At 33.4% G+C, this 17,500-nt stretch overlaps 2 protein-coding genes across 2 annotated transcripts in view; one reads left to right on the top strand and one right to left on the bottom strand.

The window, feature by feature from the left end:
• Positions 1–17,500, top strand: part of LOC136031149 (hemicentin-1-like) — a gene marked incomplete at its 5' end in the record, with an annotated part of 290,871 nt that overhangs the window by 199,490 nt on the left and 73,881 nt on the right.
• LOC136030789 (aminopeptidase N-like) overlaps positions 9,804–17,500 on the bottom strand; it is a 36,666-nt gene continuing 28,969 nt past the window's right edge. Inside the window, exons 7-8 of the mRNA XM_065709833.1 lie at positions 13,496–13,574; positions 9,804–10,025 (exon numbers count right to left, since the gene is read on the bottom strand). Coding sequence (XP_065565905.1) covers positions 9,882–10,025; positions 13,496–13,574 — 223 coding nt within the window. The 3' untranslated portion in view covers positions 9,804–9,881. The remainder of the gene's footprint in view (positions 10,026–13,495; positions 13,575–17,500) is intronic.

Genomic DNA, 17,500 nt, shown 5'->3' with positions numbered 1-17,500 from the left:
ATTTATTCAAGTTCCTAGTTTATCTGAATATGATGAAATCCTCTGGTTGAATATTAGACCAAAATTACTCTCTCGTCCATTTAATATTATTACAATAGCTGGTAAGTGCTGATTTTGTTATTTCTAAGTACCCCGAAGCTGGACTTTTTATAGCAAGTACTGCTCCCAGGCCATCGACCACTGAACTAAAAAGTCAGTTCAAGAATAACTCCAGAAATAATTAGACCTTTCCTGCTTATGGGATATCTCCACGCAAGTTCTCAAGCAGTAAGCACCTCAAAACAGGCAGAACCAGAATACTCACTGACACTCCAGAAAAGAAAGAAATAGAGACGAAAATGCATGGAAAGGGAGAGAAAAAAACTAAGGAGACGCCCGTTCGTCTGATGAATTATCACATCTTGGCGAAGAAGACGATAGTGATGACCTGTCGTTCAGTCTATCTTTCTTGTCAGTAAAAGATGACATCCTTGTCAGGTTCCATCTTAAGAAGTCAGCCCGCTGCTATCTTGGTTTAGTGCAGGAGATTACAGACGGTGAAACTACGATTAGTTTCATGTGCAAGAGGATCTAAAGACTTGTCTTCCCAAGGCAGAAGATATTGCAGGTGTATATCTTTCAGACATTTTCAAAAGTCTGCCAAAACCCTTTTCTGTCGATGAATTAGCAAAGGGACTCAAAACTTTCGCTAGTAACTTGATTTTCTACAACACAATATTTCTTAATCAACCAAGTTTTTATTTTCATACTACTTCACTCAAAGAAACAAAAAAATGCTGTTCTATAGCCAAATTTACTGTTTCTGCAGTACTGCCGATAGGTTTTTGGCAATTTTTTGCACATTATCCGGCTCAAGCACTACCGTGTCCGAACCAACCTCACTAGGTGGGGTTGGTTCGGACACTGACCAAAAGTTTTAAATGTAGATTTTGAGCAAATTCAAATGAACAAAAAATCTGAAAAAATTGTCAAGCATTCCTTATTCTGAGAGGTATCTAGAGACCATAAATTTTCAAATTTCTATTCATAAGCAAATAAGATATTTTTATCGGCCAAATTTGTCCACTTCAACTCTGACCTCTCCGATATGTTACCGTGATTGACCAAAATTGGTAAAAACTGACATTCACCGATGATTGTGCGAAATATTTTTTTTTTTCTCCTCAGATTTAGTCGATGTTGCTAGTCAACTTTTTCAGTTTTATGCAAGGTTTGATGGTTACAGGTTGGGTGTTAAACCCATTTCTGAGACTTATAGCCTAATTTGACCTAACCCAGTGGTAGTACCAGAGGGCAGAAGGTGACACCCCTCCCCAAAATTTTTCTGGTGCCCTTATTCCTAGTTTGATTCTTTTTTTTTTTTACTCTTTTTTTAAGAATAAGTTTGTCAATTTGATAAAATATTGGCTCCTTTGTCACACTGACCATCACTACAAGACTTTGCTCATTGACACCCTTGTCACATTGGACATCCCCCAAGATTTTTCTGTAGATCTGCCCATGACCCAAACCGAGCTAACCTAACTTTAACCTTTACCATCAATGCTTGCATCAGACGGAAAAAGTTGATTTGCAAAGCCAATGGAATCAAAGCTGAGAAAAGGGAATTTTTGACATTCACCATGTGAATGCTGACATTAACCAGATCTCGGACATTCACAGTAACATACACATATATAAGGATTTTGCTTTTCACAGTAAGCATAATGATCCGGGGTTTTGAGTAAGGGACAAAACATCTGCAAAAGGGAGGGTGAGTTTCTATAATTAAAATTACACCCTCAAATACAGCACTTCAGAGTGCTGAGAGACTTGCTGCTGAGTTCCCAAGTTCCCTTTTACAAAAAGGGAACTTGTCTGTGATGTTTCAAAGGCTGTATGAAATATCTTTATGCAATCTAAAGCATTCCTTTAAATCTAAGACCACTGAAGTTGTTTATATTCTTGTTAGAAAAAGAACATTTTTTATAATTGTGTTGTGAGAGCAACACTTTGGTTTTGTCCCAGTTTTTTTTTTTTTTTTTTTTGTCTACGATTGAAAAGAATAAAGTTCAACTGGCTGCAAAGTCAATTTAGTCCCTTCCTTTGAAACTATTTTGTTGTTGTTTTTTCAACGCTAAGGAGTAGCCTTTGATCATGTGATTACTGATCGATAGCGAAATTTTCTCTGCAAAAGTGTTGCTTAAGCCGAATCATTCGAAACTAATTCATTGCAGGGATTGTGTTAGAATTTCGGACAGGCAATACTATGATTAGTACCCATGCCGGAAGGTACAAAAATGTTAAGGCTGGATCCCATGGTAGTTTACCATGCTGAAAACGAATATCGTGAGTAAATTTCTGGGTTGGGGGGGGTATGTTTTGGGGAAAGGATAGAGAAATGTTGGATAGGAAGTAAGTTAATGAGAGGGGTTTAATATGGGAGGAATGGGATCCGTAGTGCTGTCTAGAAAAAGGGACTTTCCAGTTTAGAATCATTGATTGGTAACAGCTAGGACTACCAAAGTTTTTGCGCTTAGCTTTTGTTTGCTGTTGGTTTCTATTATTTCAAAAAGGATGAGGCGAATTTAATATCAACCTTACCACACCCAAAACAACACCCACTTGATGTTACTTTACATAAAGGAACATGGTCGAAATTACACTTTGCTTTAGTACATTTGCCAGTAAGGTAAAAACAACCTAAGTGCAATAACGAGCGCTTCTTTTGGTCACAGTTGCTATATAAAAAACGGGAACAAACTCTTGGACTAGTTTTATTTCGTTTTTTTGAGGTTAAAGGTAACAAATCCATGATTATAGGAGCGCTTTGGACCTAATTTAGAGTTTCCTTGCTTAAAACACATGCGATTTTTTGTAACATTATTATCAGGTTCACTTTCTTCCGGTAACTTGCTTGGAGCACGATTGTGTCTATAATCCCGTTTATTTCCTAATTTGCAAAAACCTGCCAAAGTTATATTTGCAAATTTGCGAATACTAGCAAGGAAGCTACTATTTTTTTTGCATATTCACTTCCGTACTGTTAAAACGAACTCAGACATCTGTGTTCTTAAGATAAGGATTATAATTAGGATGAATAGAGGTGAGATTGAGGTCATGAACAGTTTGTAAAATTTCTAAACTAATAAAAATTAACACATCCGTTAATTTTTCTTTTAAAGTCAATACTTTTGTAAAATCTGGTTATAAGGAGGGGAATTCCGTTTAAAAAATAAATCTGGCTGTGCGGAGGTTCAGCAAAAGGAATAGGACTATTTAGGTCACATGGGATGCTAAGAATTCTTTTTCTTGCAACTGTAGTACATGGTGTTCGAAGGAAGCCAGATCAGGGTATAGAAACACCCGGAAAGGAAGTGAGGCTTACCTTGGATTTATTGGAGCAATCAAGGCATATATATATATATATATATATATATATATATATATATATATATATATATATATATATATATATATATATATATATATATATATATATATATATATATATATATATATATATATATTATATATATATATATATATATATATATTATATATATATATGTATATATTATATATATATATATATATATATATATATATATATATATATATATATATATATATATATATATATATATATATATATATATATATATATATATATATTATATATATATATATATATATTATATATATATATATATATATATATATATTATATATATAGGCATATATATATATATATATATATATATATATATATATATATATATATATATATATATATATCATGAAAAGAGAAATCACCAATGCTACAGCACAAACACAAAAAAAAAGAAAAAAAAAAAAAAAAAAAAAAAAAAAAAAAAAAAAAAAGAGAGAGAGACAGAAGGAGAAAAGGAAGACTGTTTTCCTAAATTAGTGATTAATATAGACCAGCACTTGAATGAGGCCTTAACCCTACTCATCCATACAATCACATAGGTCAAACAGCATAGCCACACACAATCAACCATAAAGAATAATCCATGGACAGGCAGTCATGTCGTCAATAAGTATAAGTCGTCATTTACCAAACAATAGAAAAAATAATATAGACAAATAATTCAGAGGCAACACCCAACATAAGGGCTCATCAGGAGAATACACTGGCCTATATAGGGTTTCGCCACTCTAAATTCTCTACCCAGCACAGTGTTGTGGCTACCACAGAATATCCATGGCATCCCCGCGTCAGGTATCACCCCCAAAATACATGCCTATGAAAAAAAAACAGCAAATGTAAAACAACCAAGTAAAACCAAAACAAGCTTATCCTGTTAATATATCCCTCCCTTTAGCAACAATAGGTAAACTAAATATTATAAATTTTACCAAATCACAAATATTAACACATTGCAAAAAACCTGAATGAACTAAACAATTATATAATTCATCTTTACCATGTGGCTAATTTTTAAAAAATTCCGCTCAAATAGAAACACAATTCAAAATAAATGGCGCTGTGACAACATTTCTCGAACCTCCGAAATTAGTTAAAAATTTCTTTAAGTATTTCTAGATAATTCTTTTGATATTTATTTAAAAGTTCATTATAATGAAAACTAAATTTTTTAAATTGCAAAGTTAATTTATTTGCAGAAAAACCTCTTGATATCAATTTTTGGCTTAAGATTTTACATCTATTTTTAAAATCAATATAATTACTACAAATCCTTGCATAACGAAGTAACTGTGAGAAAAACGCTGAATATATGATATTTGAGTGTATATTACTTTCACTGAATGGGAAACTAATCACTTCAAAATCAAAATCATCCGTTTTATTATACATTTTAAAACTTAATTTATTATTATCACAAATATTAATATTTAAATCTAAGAAATGATCTTCATGACCAGCGCCATCACTAGGTTCAAGAATAAGCTCTGATGGATATATATTTTTAGAAATATCAATGAAATCCTTACAATTTAAGACCAAAATATCATCTAAATATCTTTTATTATTTGACAAAGCATGTTTTAAATTAATTGGATTATTCTTATCCATCATATATTTATAATCTAGTTGACTTAAAAACAAGTCAGCTATAAATGGGCTGACATTCCCCCCCATGGGAATTCCCATAATTTGCTTGTACAAATCACCCCCAAATCTTATATAAGTATTGTATAAAACAAATTCCAATAACTCAAAAATCATATCCAAGCTGTAACATCTCAAGTTAACTGTAGTATTAAAGCAGTTTGTCCATATGGCTTTTTTATTATAACTGTCTATTTTTAAGAACCTTTTACTAGATAAGAGGAAAGATTTCTTTGTAACAGTTTTTAAATTATCAAACACTAAATTGAGTGATAAATTAGTATACATTGTCGCAAAATCGAAAGACTCAATTCTTTTAGCTGAAACCATTGTTAAAGAATCTATCACCTGCAGTGAATTATTAACACTCCAATATGGATTAAAATTCGAAAATTTTTTAATACCAGAACAATAGGTTTTAAGTTTATTTACAATTTCCTTTAAAATTAAAGAGAGGTCAGTAGCAGCAATGCGGGTTGGACATTTAGCTGCTCCAGCAATAAACCGTGGTTTAGGGGGATTCTTATGAAATTTTACAGTCCAATATAGGAAAGGGAACTTTTTATCATTGTCATTTATTTTAATATTAAAATTTTTAAGAAGTATTTCTTCAGTCTTTTCAATTAAATTCTCATCCTCTATATTTACCTTTTCATAAACATTAGTTGTGCATAACTCCCCTTTTTAAGGTATCACAATACAGCTTCTGACAAATTATGGCAAAATTATTATTAGCTTTATCCACTGGCACAATTACAAATTCATTCTTTAGATTAGCAATTGCTTGTTGAATCTTCGCATTATAAAATAATGATTTAGTGTTACTATTTTTTAAGTTAGAATATATTTTATTTCTTACTCTACTAATAATTAAATTCTTCCAACTTTGAAAACTAGCTTTATTTTTATTCTCTTTCTTACACCACTTATCAATAAATAAATCAAAATCATTTTCCAAGCCATCAAGAACACTCGATGGTTTCAGATGATGAGAAAGACGGAAATTTGCCCCTTTATTCATTATAATTTGAAGATCATCTTGCTTTATTATTGACAAGTCCCCTGTTATAACATGTTTGTAAGTAGGATTTACAAATGGGCCAAGTTGCTTACAATTACAAACCGGTTTCCAATTTATATCGCTATCTAGTTTTTTTAGTATTAAATTATAATTAAAAATAATTTGCCCAATAGTTTTTGAAAATTTATAAGTTAAACCTGGACTATCATTATAATTTAAATTACTAGGAAGGCCCTGTTTCACATGCCGCTGATTTAAAATTTCTGGTAAATTAATATCTTCAATCTGCTTACAAGTAAAATTAATAGGTAAATATAATCTGTTATCCTTATTACTAATCTTATCGAACTTTTTCTTTTTTGAAATAAATTTCGTTTTAGTTAGAATGCAAATTGTATCACATATTACTTTAAAATTATAATCAAGAGCTGTATTATTCTTAACAATCCAGAAAAGTTTGATTAAATTCCTCTTGGATAAATTATTTAGACACTTTATTACAGAAATCATACCCCTAGATTCAAGTAGCTGGCATAGATCTATAGAAAGCATATGTACATCTAATTCATTTTTTCTATTATTTTTCCTATGTCCTCTCGATCGTTTTTTACGTTTAGTAGGACAAGTAAAAGAAGGATGATCCATAAAACCATCAATACATTTAACAACAACATGAGACATGTCACCATATTTTGCTACACGATCATTTAACCCAAAAGGATAAGCTGTACCAAGAGTATGGATCCAGAAATCCTCCTGTTTACGTAGTCTATTATTCTTCTCTTCTTTATTTAAATTTTCTAATTCTAAATTTTCTAAAATTGTGACAGTTATATCTGATATGGAACATTTACCATTACTACAATGTTGAACTAGATAGTTATTAGTTTTTTCATTATTAACTGTTGTCTTGTGTCCAGAAAATATTTTATATATGTTATTAGTTGTTTCCCCCACATATTGTAGGCAGCATTTATTACATTCTAATAGGTAAATTACATTGGTTGTTCTACAATTAACATTACCACGTAACTTGCATGCAAAATTTTTATTATACAATGTACTTTTAACAGAAGTCCGTGGGACAAAATGATCTTGGCAAAGAAAACAACGCCCATAATGGTTCTGTAACCAGTTATGGACGGTTTCATAGTGTTTTTCCAGCCATTGAGCATTGGCACTAACTTGCTCTATGGTCTGATCCAAAGTTCTCTCTATTCTCAGCTGTGGTACCTTCTCTTCTTTCAACTGAATATTTAAAAATTAGGCAAAAATTGGTTGGGTTTTCAAATGTAATTTTGAAAATCGCATTTTCTATTTTACATGTCTTAAAAGTATGCTTTTGGCTTCCCTCTTCTTCTTCTTGTTTGGATTGTTGAAGAGATGCTTTGGCAAAATGTCATGACTCAATTTAAATTCCAGGCCTGCTGTGGGTGTAAGAAGCTGAGATTGAACTCCAAGTCCCATATTATCAAGCAGTGATTTAACCTTTTATTAATTTAATCTTAGTTATGGGTTAAAAATGAACTCTTTTTCCAAAAAGTGTAACGTAGATAAATGAGCAAAAGCAAATATACGAATGTTGCACCTTAAAATTGTAAGGTTTATGTCATTTTCCTTACAATTTGTTGTATTTCATGGATATTTACATTTTTTGTATTCTTTTCAATCCCTCCCCCCCCCCCAAAAAAAAGACGTAAAACTCTACATATCTACTTATAGCAATCATCTTGTTATTCTTGAAGATTAACATAATGGACAAAAAAAGGAAAACCAGGACATAACGGAAAAAAAAATACAATAAAGAATCAAGAGTCACCCGGCGCTGAAGTAAAGGACAGCAAAACATTCAGTGTATAAATATCTTCTAATTGAATTAATAACTTGAAATAATATCTGCGTAAAAATGCCTCAGTGATGGCATATTTTTGAAAAATCTTTATTTTAGAACATATCACGAGCTTCTCCACGTCTTAAGGAAATAGTGGACCACGAATATCTTCATAGAGGAGATGATTAATTTTTTTTGAATGCAAGCATCGCTTTATCCAGGAGTAGTCAATTTATGCCCACTTATCTGTGTTTCGTTTCAAATCATGTATAAAAAAGAAGTGAGACGATGAAAATAAAAAAAATTAAAACTAAAAAAAAACGACAATATTCGTTGTAAATGAAGAATTTTTTAAAGAAATTTAAAGTTTACTAGTTTGATTATGGAATGGGCCAAAAAAACTGGTTTTTGGCCATTACTATTGCACTTACACTGGCCCAGAATTATTACGAGATTTTTGAACCTTGTCTAATCAAATGAATTACAAGTACACCTCAACTATCCTAAAACGAAGAACAATTCGTATTTTAAGCCTTTTCAGATATTCATCTTGAACTTAAACATACTGTACCTGCTATTCTGTTCTGAACATACCGGGATTCCTATAATAAAACTGTTTAAGATTTATTGATGAGCCTCTGTAGTCAATTATTCAAATAAGTTCAGGCGCTTCGATGCCATTTGGAATTGAGCTGTGGAAATTAATATTGTGTATTTTATCTGGATCTCTAAATTAAGGTACCTTTTCTATCTGTTGCAAAAAGAAAAGTCGTCTACTTCCTATGGAAGCTTTAAATCTTGTTTTGCACTTCTTTTAAATGAAGTGCAAGTTTACAAGTTTCTCTAGGAGTTCGGCTGCAGTAATTCAAAAAAACCTTCTGCGATTTTTTTTTTATTAATTAGATTCACTGCTTGTCTCCCAAAATTGGTGTCAAATTGCTTGTCTCCTATAGTATATAAAATTCAGAGATGTTAATTTTGGGAAGGGAATTAGTATTAAAGTAAAACAGGGCAACAAATTTGGCAGACTTTCCTGATAATGACTTCAGAAATTCCTTTAAAAGTCAACAACAGTAAAACAAAACAATTTAGTTAACTTCTGCGTTTAAAAGAAATTTTGATTTCTTAAAAGGTTTTTCCAACTACTAAAATACCAAAACTAATGCACAAATTAGGAATTGGTTCACAAGCACACAAACAGATGTTGAGGTTCAATTAGGTTAAATTATCACCAGGTATACCTTGAAAACGTAAAAAAGTGGACCAGACTAAATTCAGTATCTAATCCTCCATAAATGAGTTCAAGAAACAGAAATCCATACAAAAATAGGATTATACAGAAAATAATCGTTTTCTTAGGTTACAAAAAAAAAACAAAAAAACGGAGTTTTCCCCTTAAACTTCTGAGACAGTAAATAAACGAAATTTGCCCTATTGTACAACACATTAACAGTCCCTTCCTCTTCCAGATCTCAATAATTCATTCCTAATTGTTAAATTTCTTTCAATTGTGCTCTATTATTGTTCTAGTTAAGCTGTCCAATAAAAGCAGAGGGGCGGTGGAAAAATGATTGCCTAAGTGAAATACATTTTTCAAAATAGAATATTAAATTTATTTTGCTTTGTCGAGTAGCCAAACACACATTCAAAAGTTTGTTTGGAATTCCAACACCCTACTTTCCCCACTCCTTAAGTATTTCGCTTTTCTACATTGTATACGTATGGCTTTTGTCATTCATATATGAGTGTGTCACTTATATATGCATCTGGTGTTACCCATCCAATTCAAATCTGTTGAGGTGGCTCAATTCAGGGTAACCCTATAAGTAGTATTTGATAAATTGTTTATGTATCTTACAATTCGATCAATGTAATAGAAAAAATTAAATGATTATTAAAAAGGATTTACAACAAAAAAATTTTCAAATACAACATAAAAATGAGTTTTTCAGCTACAATTGTTCTTTAAGCCACTCGAGGATGGTCACATAGTGGGTTTCCATCCAACCTATATTGATGGAAACTTGCTCGATTGCTTGATCCAAAGTCCTCATTGTTCCTAACTGTGGTGCCTTCTGTTCTTTCAGGCGAAGTAGCTAAAATTAGGGAAAATATGTGTTAAAGTTGCAATGTAGAAGATTAGACTCAACAAGAAAGTCTTAGGGCCTTGTTTTGTATAAAAATATTCATTTCACCAATAAAGCTTAGAAAGTTATACTTTGCACTTAATATGTCTGAATGGTATGCTTTTGTTGCAACTGAGATGGAACTCTGGGTCTCCTACTATCAATGAGAAATCAATCTTATTGCACCTTTTGAGGATGACTTTGGTTCTTCTTTCTAATCTGTTTTTGATTCCTGATTAGTCATAGGCTCCTGCCCGCTCCCCCTTTTTCTCCTTTTCCCATCATAAATCCAAAAGTACCCGTGGAAACAGTTAACAAATTCTTTGAAATTTAATGCAGAATACCTATTTTCCCGAGGAAGATTTTTACTTCAAATTTTCATACAAATACGCTTAATAATTGATTCTTTTTTACAAAATGAAACGTAGATAAATGTAAATGAAGTATTTTTGAAAGGACCTGGAAAAATATTAATTTTTAGAAAGTATGTGTAAATTAAAGGTTGTGTGTACTGCACACATACAGGGCCTAAAAACATTATGTGAATCTTGTGACTGCCCATGAAAAATAAAACAAAAGTCAAATTCAAACATTTGAAAATAAAGAACCGTCTTTTATTCATTTTCTACATCTGCATCCTGAAAATGGTAGTCAGAGTGCCAGATTCTTTATCGTGCACCCACCCATGTCGGAAGGTATGGTTATTTTTATTAGCCAGTTTAACAGCACAGCTTTGTTTCCTGTCCTCATTTTCCAGCCAGAAGATGTCTTGGTTGATTGTTGTGGAAGATGTCCAAAAATGGATGGAGGGAAAGGAAGAATCTCTTTTGTGAGGATCTTTGCAACTACTTTCTCATTTTCTTTGCCGTAGCTCAACTGACCAGTAATGATTCTCTTCAAGGCTGTTGCTTCAGAGCTCAGAAGATCGGTTCTAGGGACATTCTTCAATTTCTGAGTTTTTCTCTCTGAAGCGAAAGTTCGGAGTGCAACTTTTTTCACGTCGTTTTTCCTGTTGCATAGAAAGTCCTCAAACGCCTCTTTTCCTTTTGTGGCTACGCAAGTAATATAAGAAACAATCTTCTCATCGTCCACAACTTCTGACGTCACAATATTCACTAGGTCGAAGTCCACTCTGCTGAACGGATTGCCCAATTTAGTGAAAATGTCTCAAACTCTTTCTTGCGAAAGTTTTAATCCTTGTCGTTGTCGACTGATTTTCTTCGTGATGTTTCAATGTCTCTGTGGATACATTGACTACTTGCAGGAAACAATTCCTGATGGCAGTGGAAATCGGTAGGAATCCAAGCTTCAGTCTGTCTCTCATCCATTTGTTCTCCTATTATTTCGGCTGTCATCTTTGCATTCTTGCTCACTGTACATTCTAGTATCTGATCAGATCAGGTAGCCGTGAACCTGGTATGCGTTCTCTTCACTGCAAAGTATCCTTTCATGAGCTTCCTGTCTACATCAGGAAAGGTTTTTGGTAAACTTCGCATGTCTGATAGGTACATGTCTGATATACTGAGGATGATCAGCCACCGCCACGTATGGCAACATCCGAACAGTTGCTGTCAAATGAGACTCACAGTCACAGTTTCGTTCAGTATGAATGAATTGTATCGCTATTTCAAGTATTTCCAAGAACTGCCGCCAGAAACCAAACATGGGTGACGCATTTCGCTGAATATCGATGGTACTGATTATGGGAGCCTAAGCGATTGAGGTATCGCTCGCCTCCTGAAGTGCAGTTTGCGCGTTAGCACCGTTTGCGAATGAAGTCGTGAATAACTCAATGGCACTACCCAGTTGGTCCAGACGGGATAAGTCTTCTTGTGCTTCGGAGTAATTCTCTTCCAAAGACTCCCTGTAGAGGGCTAGCAAGACCTCGCACAATATGCAGCAGGCATTGATAGCTTGGTAGTAGCCTTTCCTTTGAAATACCATTCCGCAAGTACCAGGAAGCAGCAGCTTTGCCTGCACTATAATATCTTTGAGTCCAGAGCTGTCCATTATCTTACCAACTGCCTTGAGATAGTTGGGCAGGGGGTGAATGACATTGTCATTAGGTTAAACACAACAATGAAATCCTCTTGGCTATATCTCAGACCTAAATAACACTAATTAACTGGTGTTTACCATTACTTTGATAGTATTACACCATCACTTCAGGGTCAATGACTTTCTATCCGTCCAGGAATGATTAATTCTACCTGCTGTCACGTGATGAAAAGAAAACTCCCCGCTAGGCAGCAAGTTACTAAATAAAATTCCTATTATCGGGTAAACTCGCTAAAATAGTTGCAGACCCCCCAGATACAATAACCTACTTTTTTTCTTAGCTCAATGTGTTGGGAATTAAACGAGCTTTCTTTTTTAGTATAGAAAAAAAAAACTTTATCTAGAAAAAAATTCGAGTTTTTAGCTTTTCTGTTAAAAATTTGTTGACAAAAATCGGATTTTTTTTTAAAACTACAGTAAAAAGTGTACTATTTTCTTATTTTTTTACCAACAAAAATCATATTCGTGTAGCCTCTAGTCTCTTCTTTTTATTGATGTAAGAGTAAGCTGGGTTTGACTAATCTTATCTGTAAAAAAATTAAATCATCGATCCCCATTATAGGCCAAATTTGGTGTTTTTGGCCTATATTTCAGAAACGCCCCAAAGACGAACATGCGCCCTACGATATTCGTTTTCAGCATGGTAAACTACCATGGGATCCAACCTTAACATTTTTGTACCTTCCGGCATGGGTACTATTCGAAATAAGCGAGATACAGAATCTGGCGCTCTGACTATGAGCATTCGCTATAATAACACAATTTAGTACTAAGAACTTTATTGATGAGTCTGTTTAGTAGTCTATTATCCAAATCAGTTTTCTTGTATCAAGCAGATTAAACTTATATATTGAAGTTATAAGCGTATCTGCTGTCTGGATTTCAGAAATGATGCACTGTTTTTATTTCCTGTAAAAACATACTACAAAAAGGAAGACAAAAAAAATTTTCAAATCTTGTTTTGCGCTGCTTTTACTTGAAATACAGGGAAATTTTTTGAAAAAAAGTCTTGTAAAATGAGCCTTTCCTTTAGTAAATAAAAAAAAGTCAATGTGGTGGAGGAGTCAGTATTCAGGTAAAATGTTCTCTACCTCTGGTGCTAACCATCCTTTTAAAACCTCAAAGCTGAGGGATTTACAAAATCATAGTGACAGTAAATGAGTCTTGAATAAAAAATTTGTTACCCATCAGTCCACTAAAGATTACCAAGCAAGATTATGTCACATTGCTTTATTTTCTTTCTTTAAAAAAAAGAGTTTATTTCTTCTTTATTTTCTTCTTAAGTTAAAATAAGTTCTTCTTGAGGAATAAATATATAAAAATTAATACAAAAATTTTGATTTAAATTATATAGGTATCCTAACGAAATAATGATTTATTACCTGTATGAGGTCCCTTTCTTGATTATAAAATCTCGACAGTTCTTGAATCAGCAAAATTGCAGTATGGTAGCCACCAGTACTAAAATATAGGATTAAATCAAGAACTGCTCAAAACAGAAGTTTAATATATGCGATTAGTTGCTTCCTCTTCACCAAATAACTGTGAAAGTTGAAATTAATAAAATGTAGTGTCAACTCAGATACAAAATGGATAAAGTCAAATATTTTTTCTAAGAATTCTAGGAAAGTAGGTGTTGCGATTTAGTGGTTTTTTTCTCTGTTCGGATTTTTGATCAAAGCTCTACAAGCTATGGAAAGACCGCCCAATCAATTCTAAATAGTTTGACCACACAAACAAAAAGAGCATAATAGAAGAGATAGGGGGATACTTCAAGTTATCAGATCGCCTTAACGATGAATTTGTAGTACAATTTTACATCTTCATTTTCAAATCTTTTCTATCCGCTATAAATGAAACAATTTAGAAAGAAGAACAAGAAGAAGAACAAGAAGAAAGAACAACAAAGAAGAAACAAAAGATATATTATTACATAGGACAGCAGGAAGATGGCCGTGCAACTGTAAAAAAAAAGAAAGAAGAACAAGAAAGAAAATAGAGAGATTTCAAATCAAGCAAGGGTTTAAGTGAAAAACAGTTAGTTTCCTGAATATGAGTCCTTGCTTTATCATAAAGTTTTGAAAGTGGCTTCAGAGACCAGGTAAAAGTTGACATCCAAATAACAGAACAATATGAAACATAGGACTGAACTAGGCTGCAGAACAAGAGTCTAAGAATTGACCCTGGAAATATATATTTGAGCTTTCTAAGGATTCCGAGACTCCCGGAGACTTTCATTTTAATCAGGTCAATATCATACGTGAACGAAAGATTTTCGTCAAGCAAGATGCCTAGGAATCGAACGTAACGATCCTTAGGTCTACTTAGATAATCCCTTATTACTTTAGCCGTGGTCGCTCTTTGTCTATCATTAGCGAACAAAACGTTTTGACTTCTGACACTTTATGCCTCAGCTCAACATGCGGTGATATAGTTTGCGAATTCTTAGCTGAATTATTACCGATTTTTATACCGATCTTGCAAATACGATAATAATTTTGTTTCTTCCATCGTAAGACAAGGCGTATCAACCTGTTCTTAGGTCTGTAACCGGAATTTTTTTTTTACAAATAGCTCAGTAGTAGAGCATTTGACTGCAAATTGCAGGTTACCGGTTGAAACCCGTTTGTCCCCTAATTTGTTTATCCCATATTGTCAATTGGTTAGAATTTCCGTATGGTCTTTCATACTCACTTCCATTAATATGAGTTTTCTCTTAATCAGAAATGATGAATAAGAATTATAGTATTGCCTGTCCGAAATTCTAACACAATCCCTGCAATAAATTAGTTTCGAATGATTCGGCTTAAGCAACACTTTTACAGAGAAAATTTCGCTATCGATCAGTAATCACATGATCAAAGGCTACTCCTTAGCGTTGAAAAAACAACAACAAAATAGTATCAAAGGAAGGGACTAAATTGACTTTGCAGCCAGTTGAACTTTATTCTTTTCAATCGTAGACAAAAAAAAAAAAAAAACTGGGACAAAACCAAAGTGTTGCTCTCACAACACAATTATAAAAAATGTTCTTTTTCTAACAAGAATATAAACAACTTCAGTGGTCTTAGCTTTAAAGGAATGCTTTAGATTGCATAAAGAAATTTCATACAGCCTTTGAAACATCACAGACAAAATAATATCTTTTTTGATGAAATTTTGTATTTTTGTAAAAGGGAACTTGGGAACTCAGCAGCAAGTCTCTCAGCACTCTGAAGTGCTGTATTTGAGGGTGTAATTTTAATTATAGAAACTCACCCTCCCTTTTGCAGATGTTTTGTCCCTTACTCATAACCCCGGATCATTATGCTTACTGTGAAATGCAAAATCCTTATATGTGTGTATGTTACTTTGAATGTCCGAGATCTGGTTAATGTCGGCATTCACAGGGTGAATGTCCAAAATTCCCTTTTCTCAGCTTTGATTCCATTGGCTTTGCAAATCAACTTTTTCCGTCTGATGCAAGCATTGATGGTAAAGGTTAAAGTTAGGTTAGCTCGGTTTGGGTCATGGGCAGATCTACAGAAAAATCTTGGGGGATGTCCAATGTGACAAGGGTGTCAATGAGCAAAGTCTTGGAGTGATGGTCAGTGTGACAAAGGTGCCAATATTTTACCAAATTGACAAATTTATTCTTGAAAAAGAGTAAAAAAACAGAATCAAACTAGGAATAAGGGCACCAGAAAAATCTTGGGGAGGGGTGTCACCTTCTGCCCTCTGGTACTACCACTGGGTTAGGTCAAATTAGGCTATAAGTCTCAGAAATCGGTTTAACACCTAACCTGTAACCATCAAACCTTGCATAAAACTGAAAAAGTTGACTAGCAACATCGACTAAATCTGAGGAGAAAAAAAAATATTTCGGACAATCATCGGTGAATGTGAGTTTTTACCAATTTTGGTCAATCACGGTAACATATCGGAGAGGTCAGAGTTGAAGTGGACAAATTTGGCCGATAAAAATATCTTATTTGCTTATGAATAGAAATTTGAAAATTTATGGTCTCTAGATACCTCTCTGAATAAGGAATGCTTGACAATTTTTTCAGATTTTTTGTTCATTTGAATTTGCTCAAAATGTACATTTAAAACTTTTGGTCAGCGTCCGAACCGACCCCACCTAGTGAGGTAGGTTCGGACAAGGTAGTGCTTGAGCCGGATAATGTGCAAAAAAATTGCCAAAAACCTATCGGCAGTACTGCAGAAACAGTAAATTTGGCCATAGAACAGCATTTTTTTTTGTTTCTTTGAGTGAAGTAGTATGAAAATAAAAACTTGGCTGATTAAGAAATATTGTGTTGTAGAAAATCAAGTTCCTAGCGAAAGGTTTGAGTCCCTTTGCTAATTCATCGACAGAAAAGGGTTTTGGCAGACTTTTGAAAATGTCCGAAAGATCTACATCTGCGGGAAGACAAGTCTTTACATCCTCTTGCACATTGAAACTAATCGTAGTTTCACCGTCTGTAATCTCTTGCACTATGCCAAGATAGCAGCGGGCTGACTTCTTAAGATGGTACCTGACAAGGATGTCATCTTCTACTGACAAGGAAGATAGACTGAACGACAGGTCATCACTATCGTCTACTTCACCAAGATGTGATAATTCATCAGACGAAAGGGTGTCTCCTTAGTTTTTTTCTCTCCATTTCCATTCATTTTCGCCTCTATTTCTTTCTTTTCTGGAGTGTCAGTGAGTATTCTGGTTCTGCCTGTTTTGAGGCGCTTACTGCTTGAGAACTTGCGTGGAGATATCCCATAAGCAGGAAAGGTCTAATTATTTCTGGAGTTATTCTTGAACTGACTTTTTAGTTCAGTGGTCGATGGCCTGGGAGGAGTACTTGCTATAAAAAGTCCAGCTTCGGGGTACTTAGAAATAACAAAATCAGCACTTACCAGCTATTGGAATAATATTAAATGGACGAGAGAGTAATTTTGGTCTAATATTCAACCAGAGGATTTTATCATATTCAGATAAACTAGGAACTTGAATAAATAAAGATTATTCTTAAAATACAATTTCTTAAACCACATTGGTGTACCACATAAAGAATGAAAAGATCAAATCGGGCATTTTAAAGGCCAAATGAAAATACTGAAGAAAACACAGAAATTGAATATTTCGAGAGAAGAATCGCCTCTCTTCTTCAGCGTGTACAAAATAATGTGATCAAGGCAAAAACGAAAACTAAAAAACAAGCACGGAAAGTACAACAAAACCAATGAAAGAAAACCACCAAAAATTAAATAAAGTTCAATAAAAGACTAAAAATTTTCAAAATTAAAATCAAATACCTAACAAACAATAAAGTGAGTTATTCACCAATATCTACGATTTGCACAAAATTCAAACATATTTGAACTGCCAACGACGAATACTAACGAGCAAC

The sequence above is a fragment of the Artemia franciscana genome, chromosome 9 (assembly GCF_032884065.1).
Source record: "Artemia franciscana chromosome 9, ASM3288406v1, whole genome shotgun sequence".
NCBI lineage: Eukaryota > Metazoa > Arthropoda > Branchiopoda > Anostraca > Artemiidae > Artemia > Artemia franciscana.
This window is presented reverse-complemented; position numbering and strand designations above follow the sequence as displayed.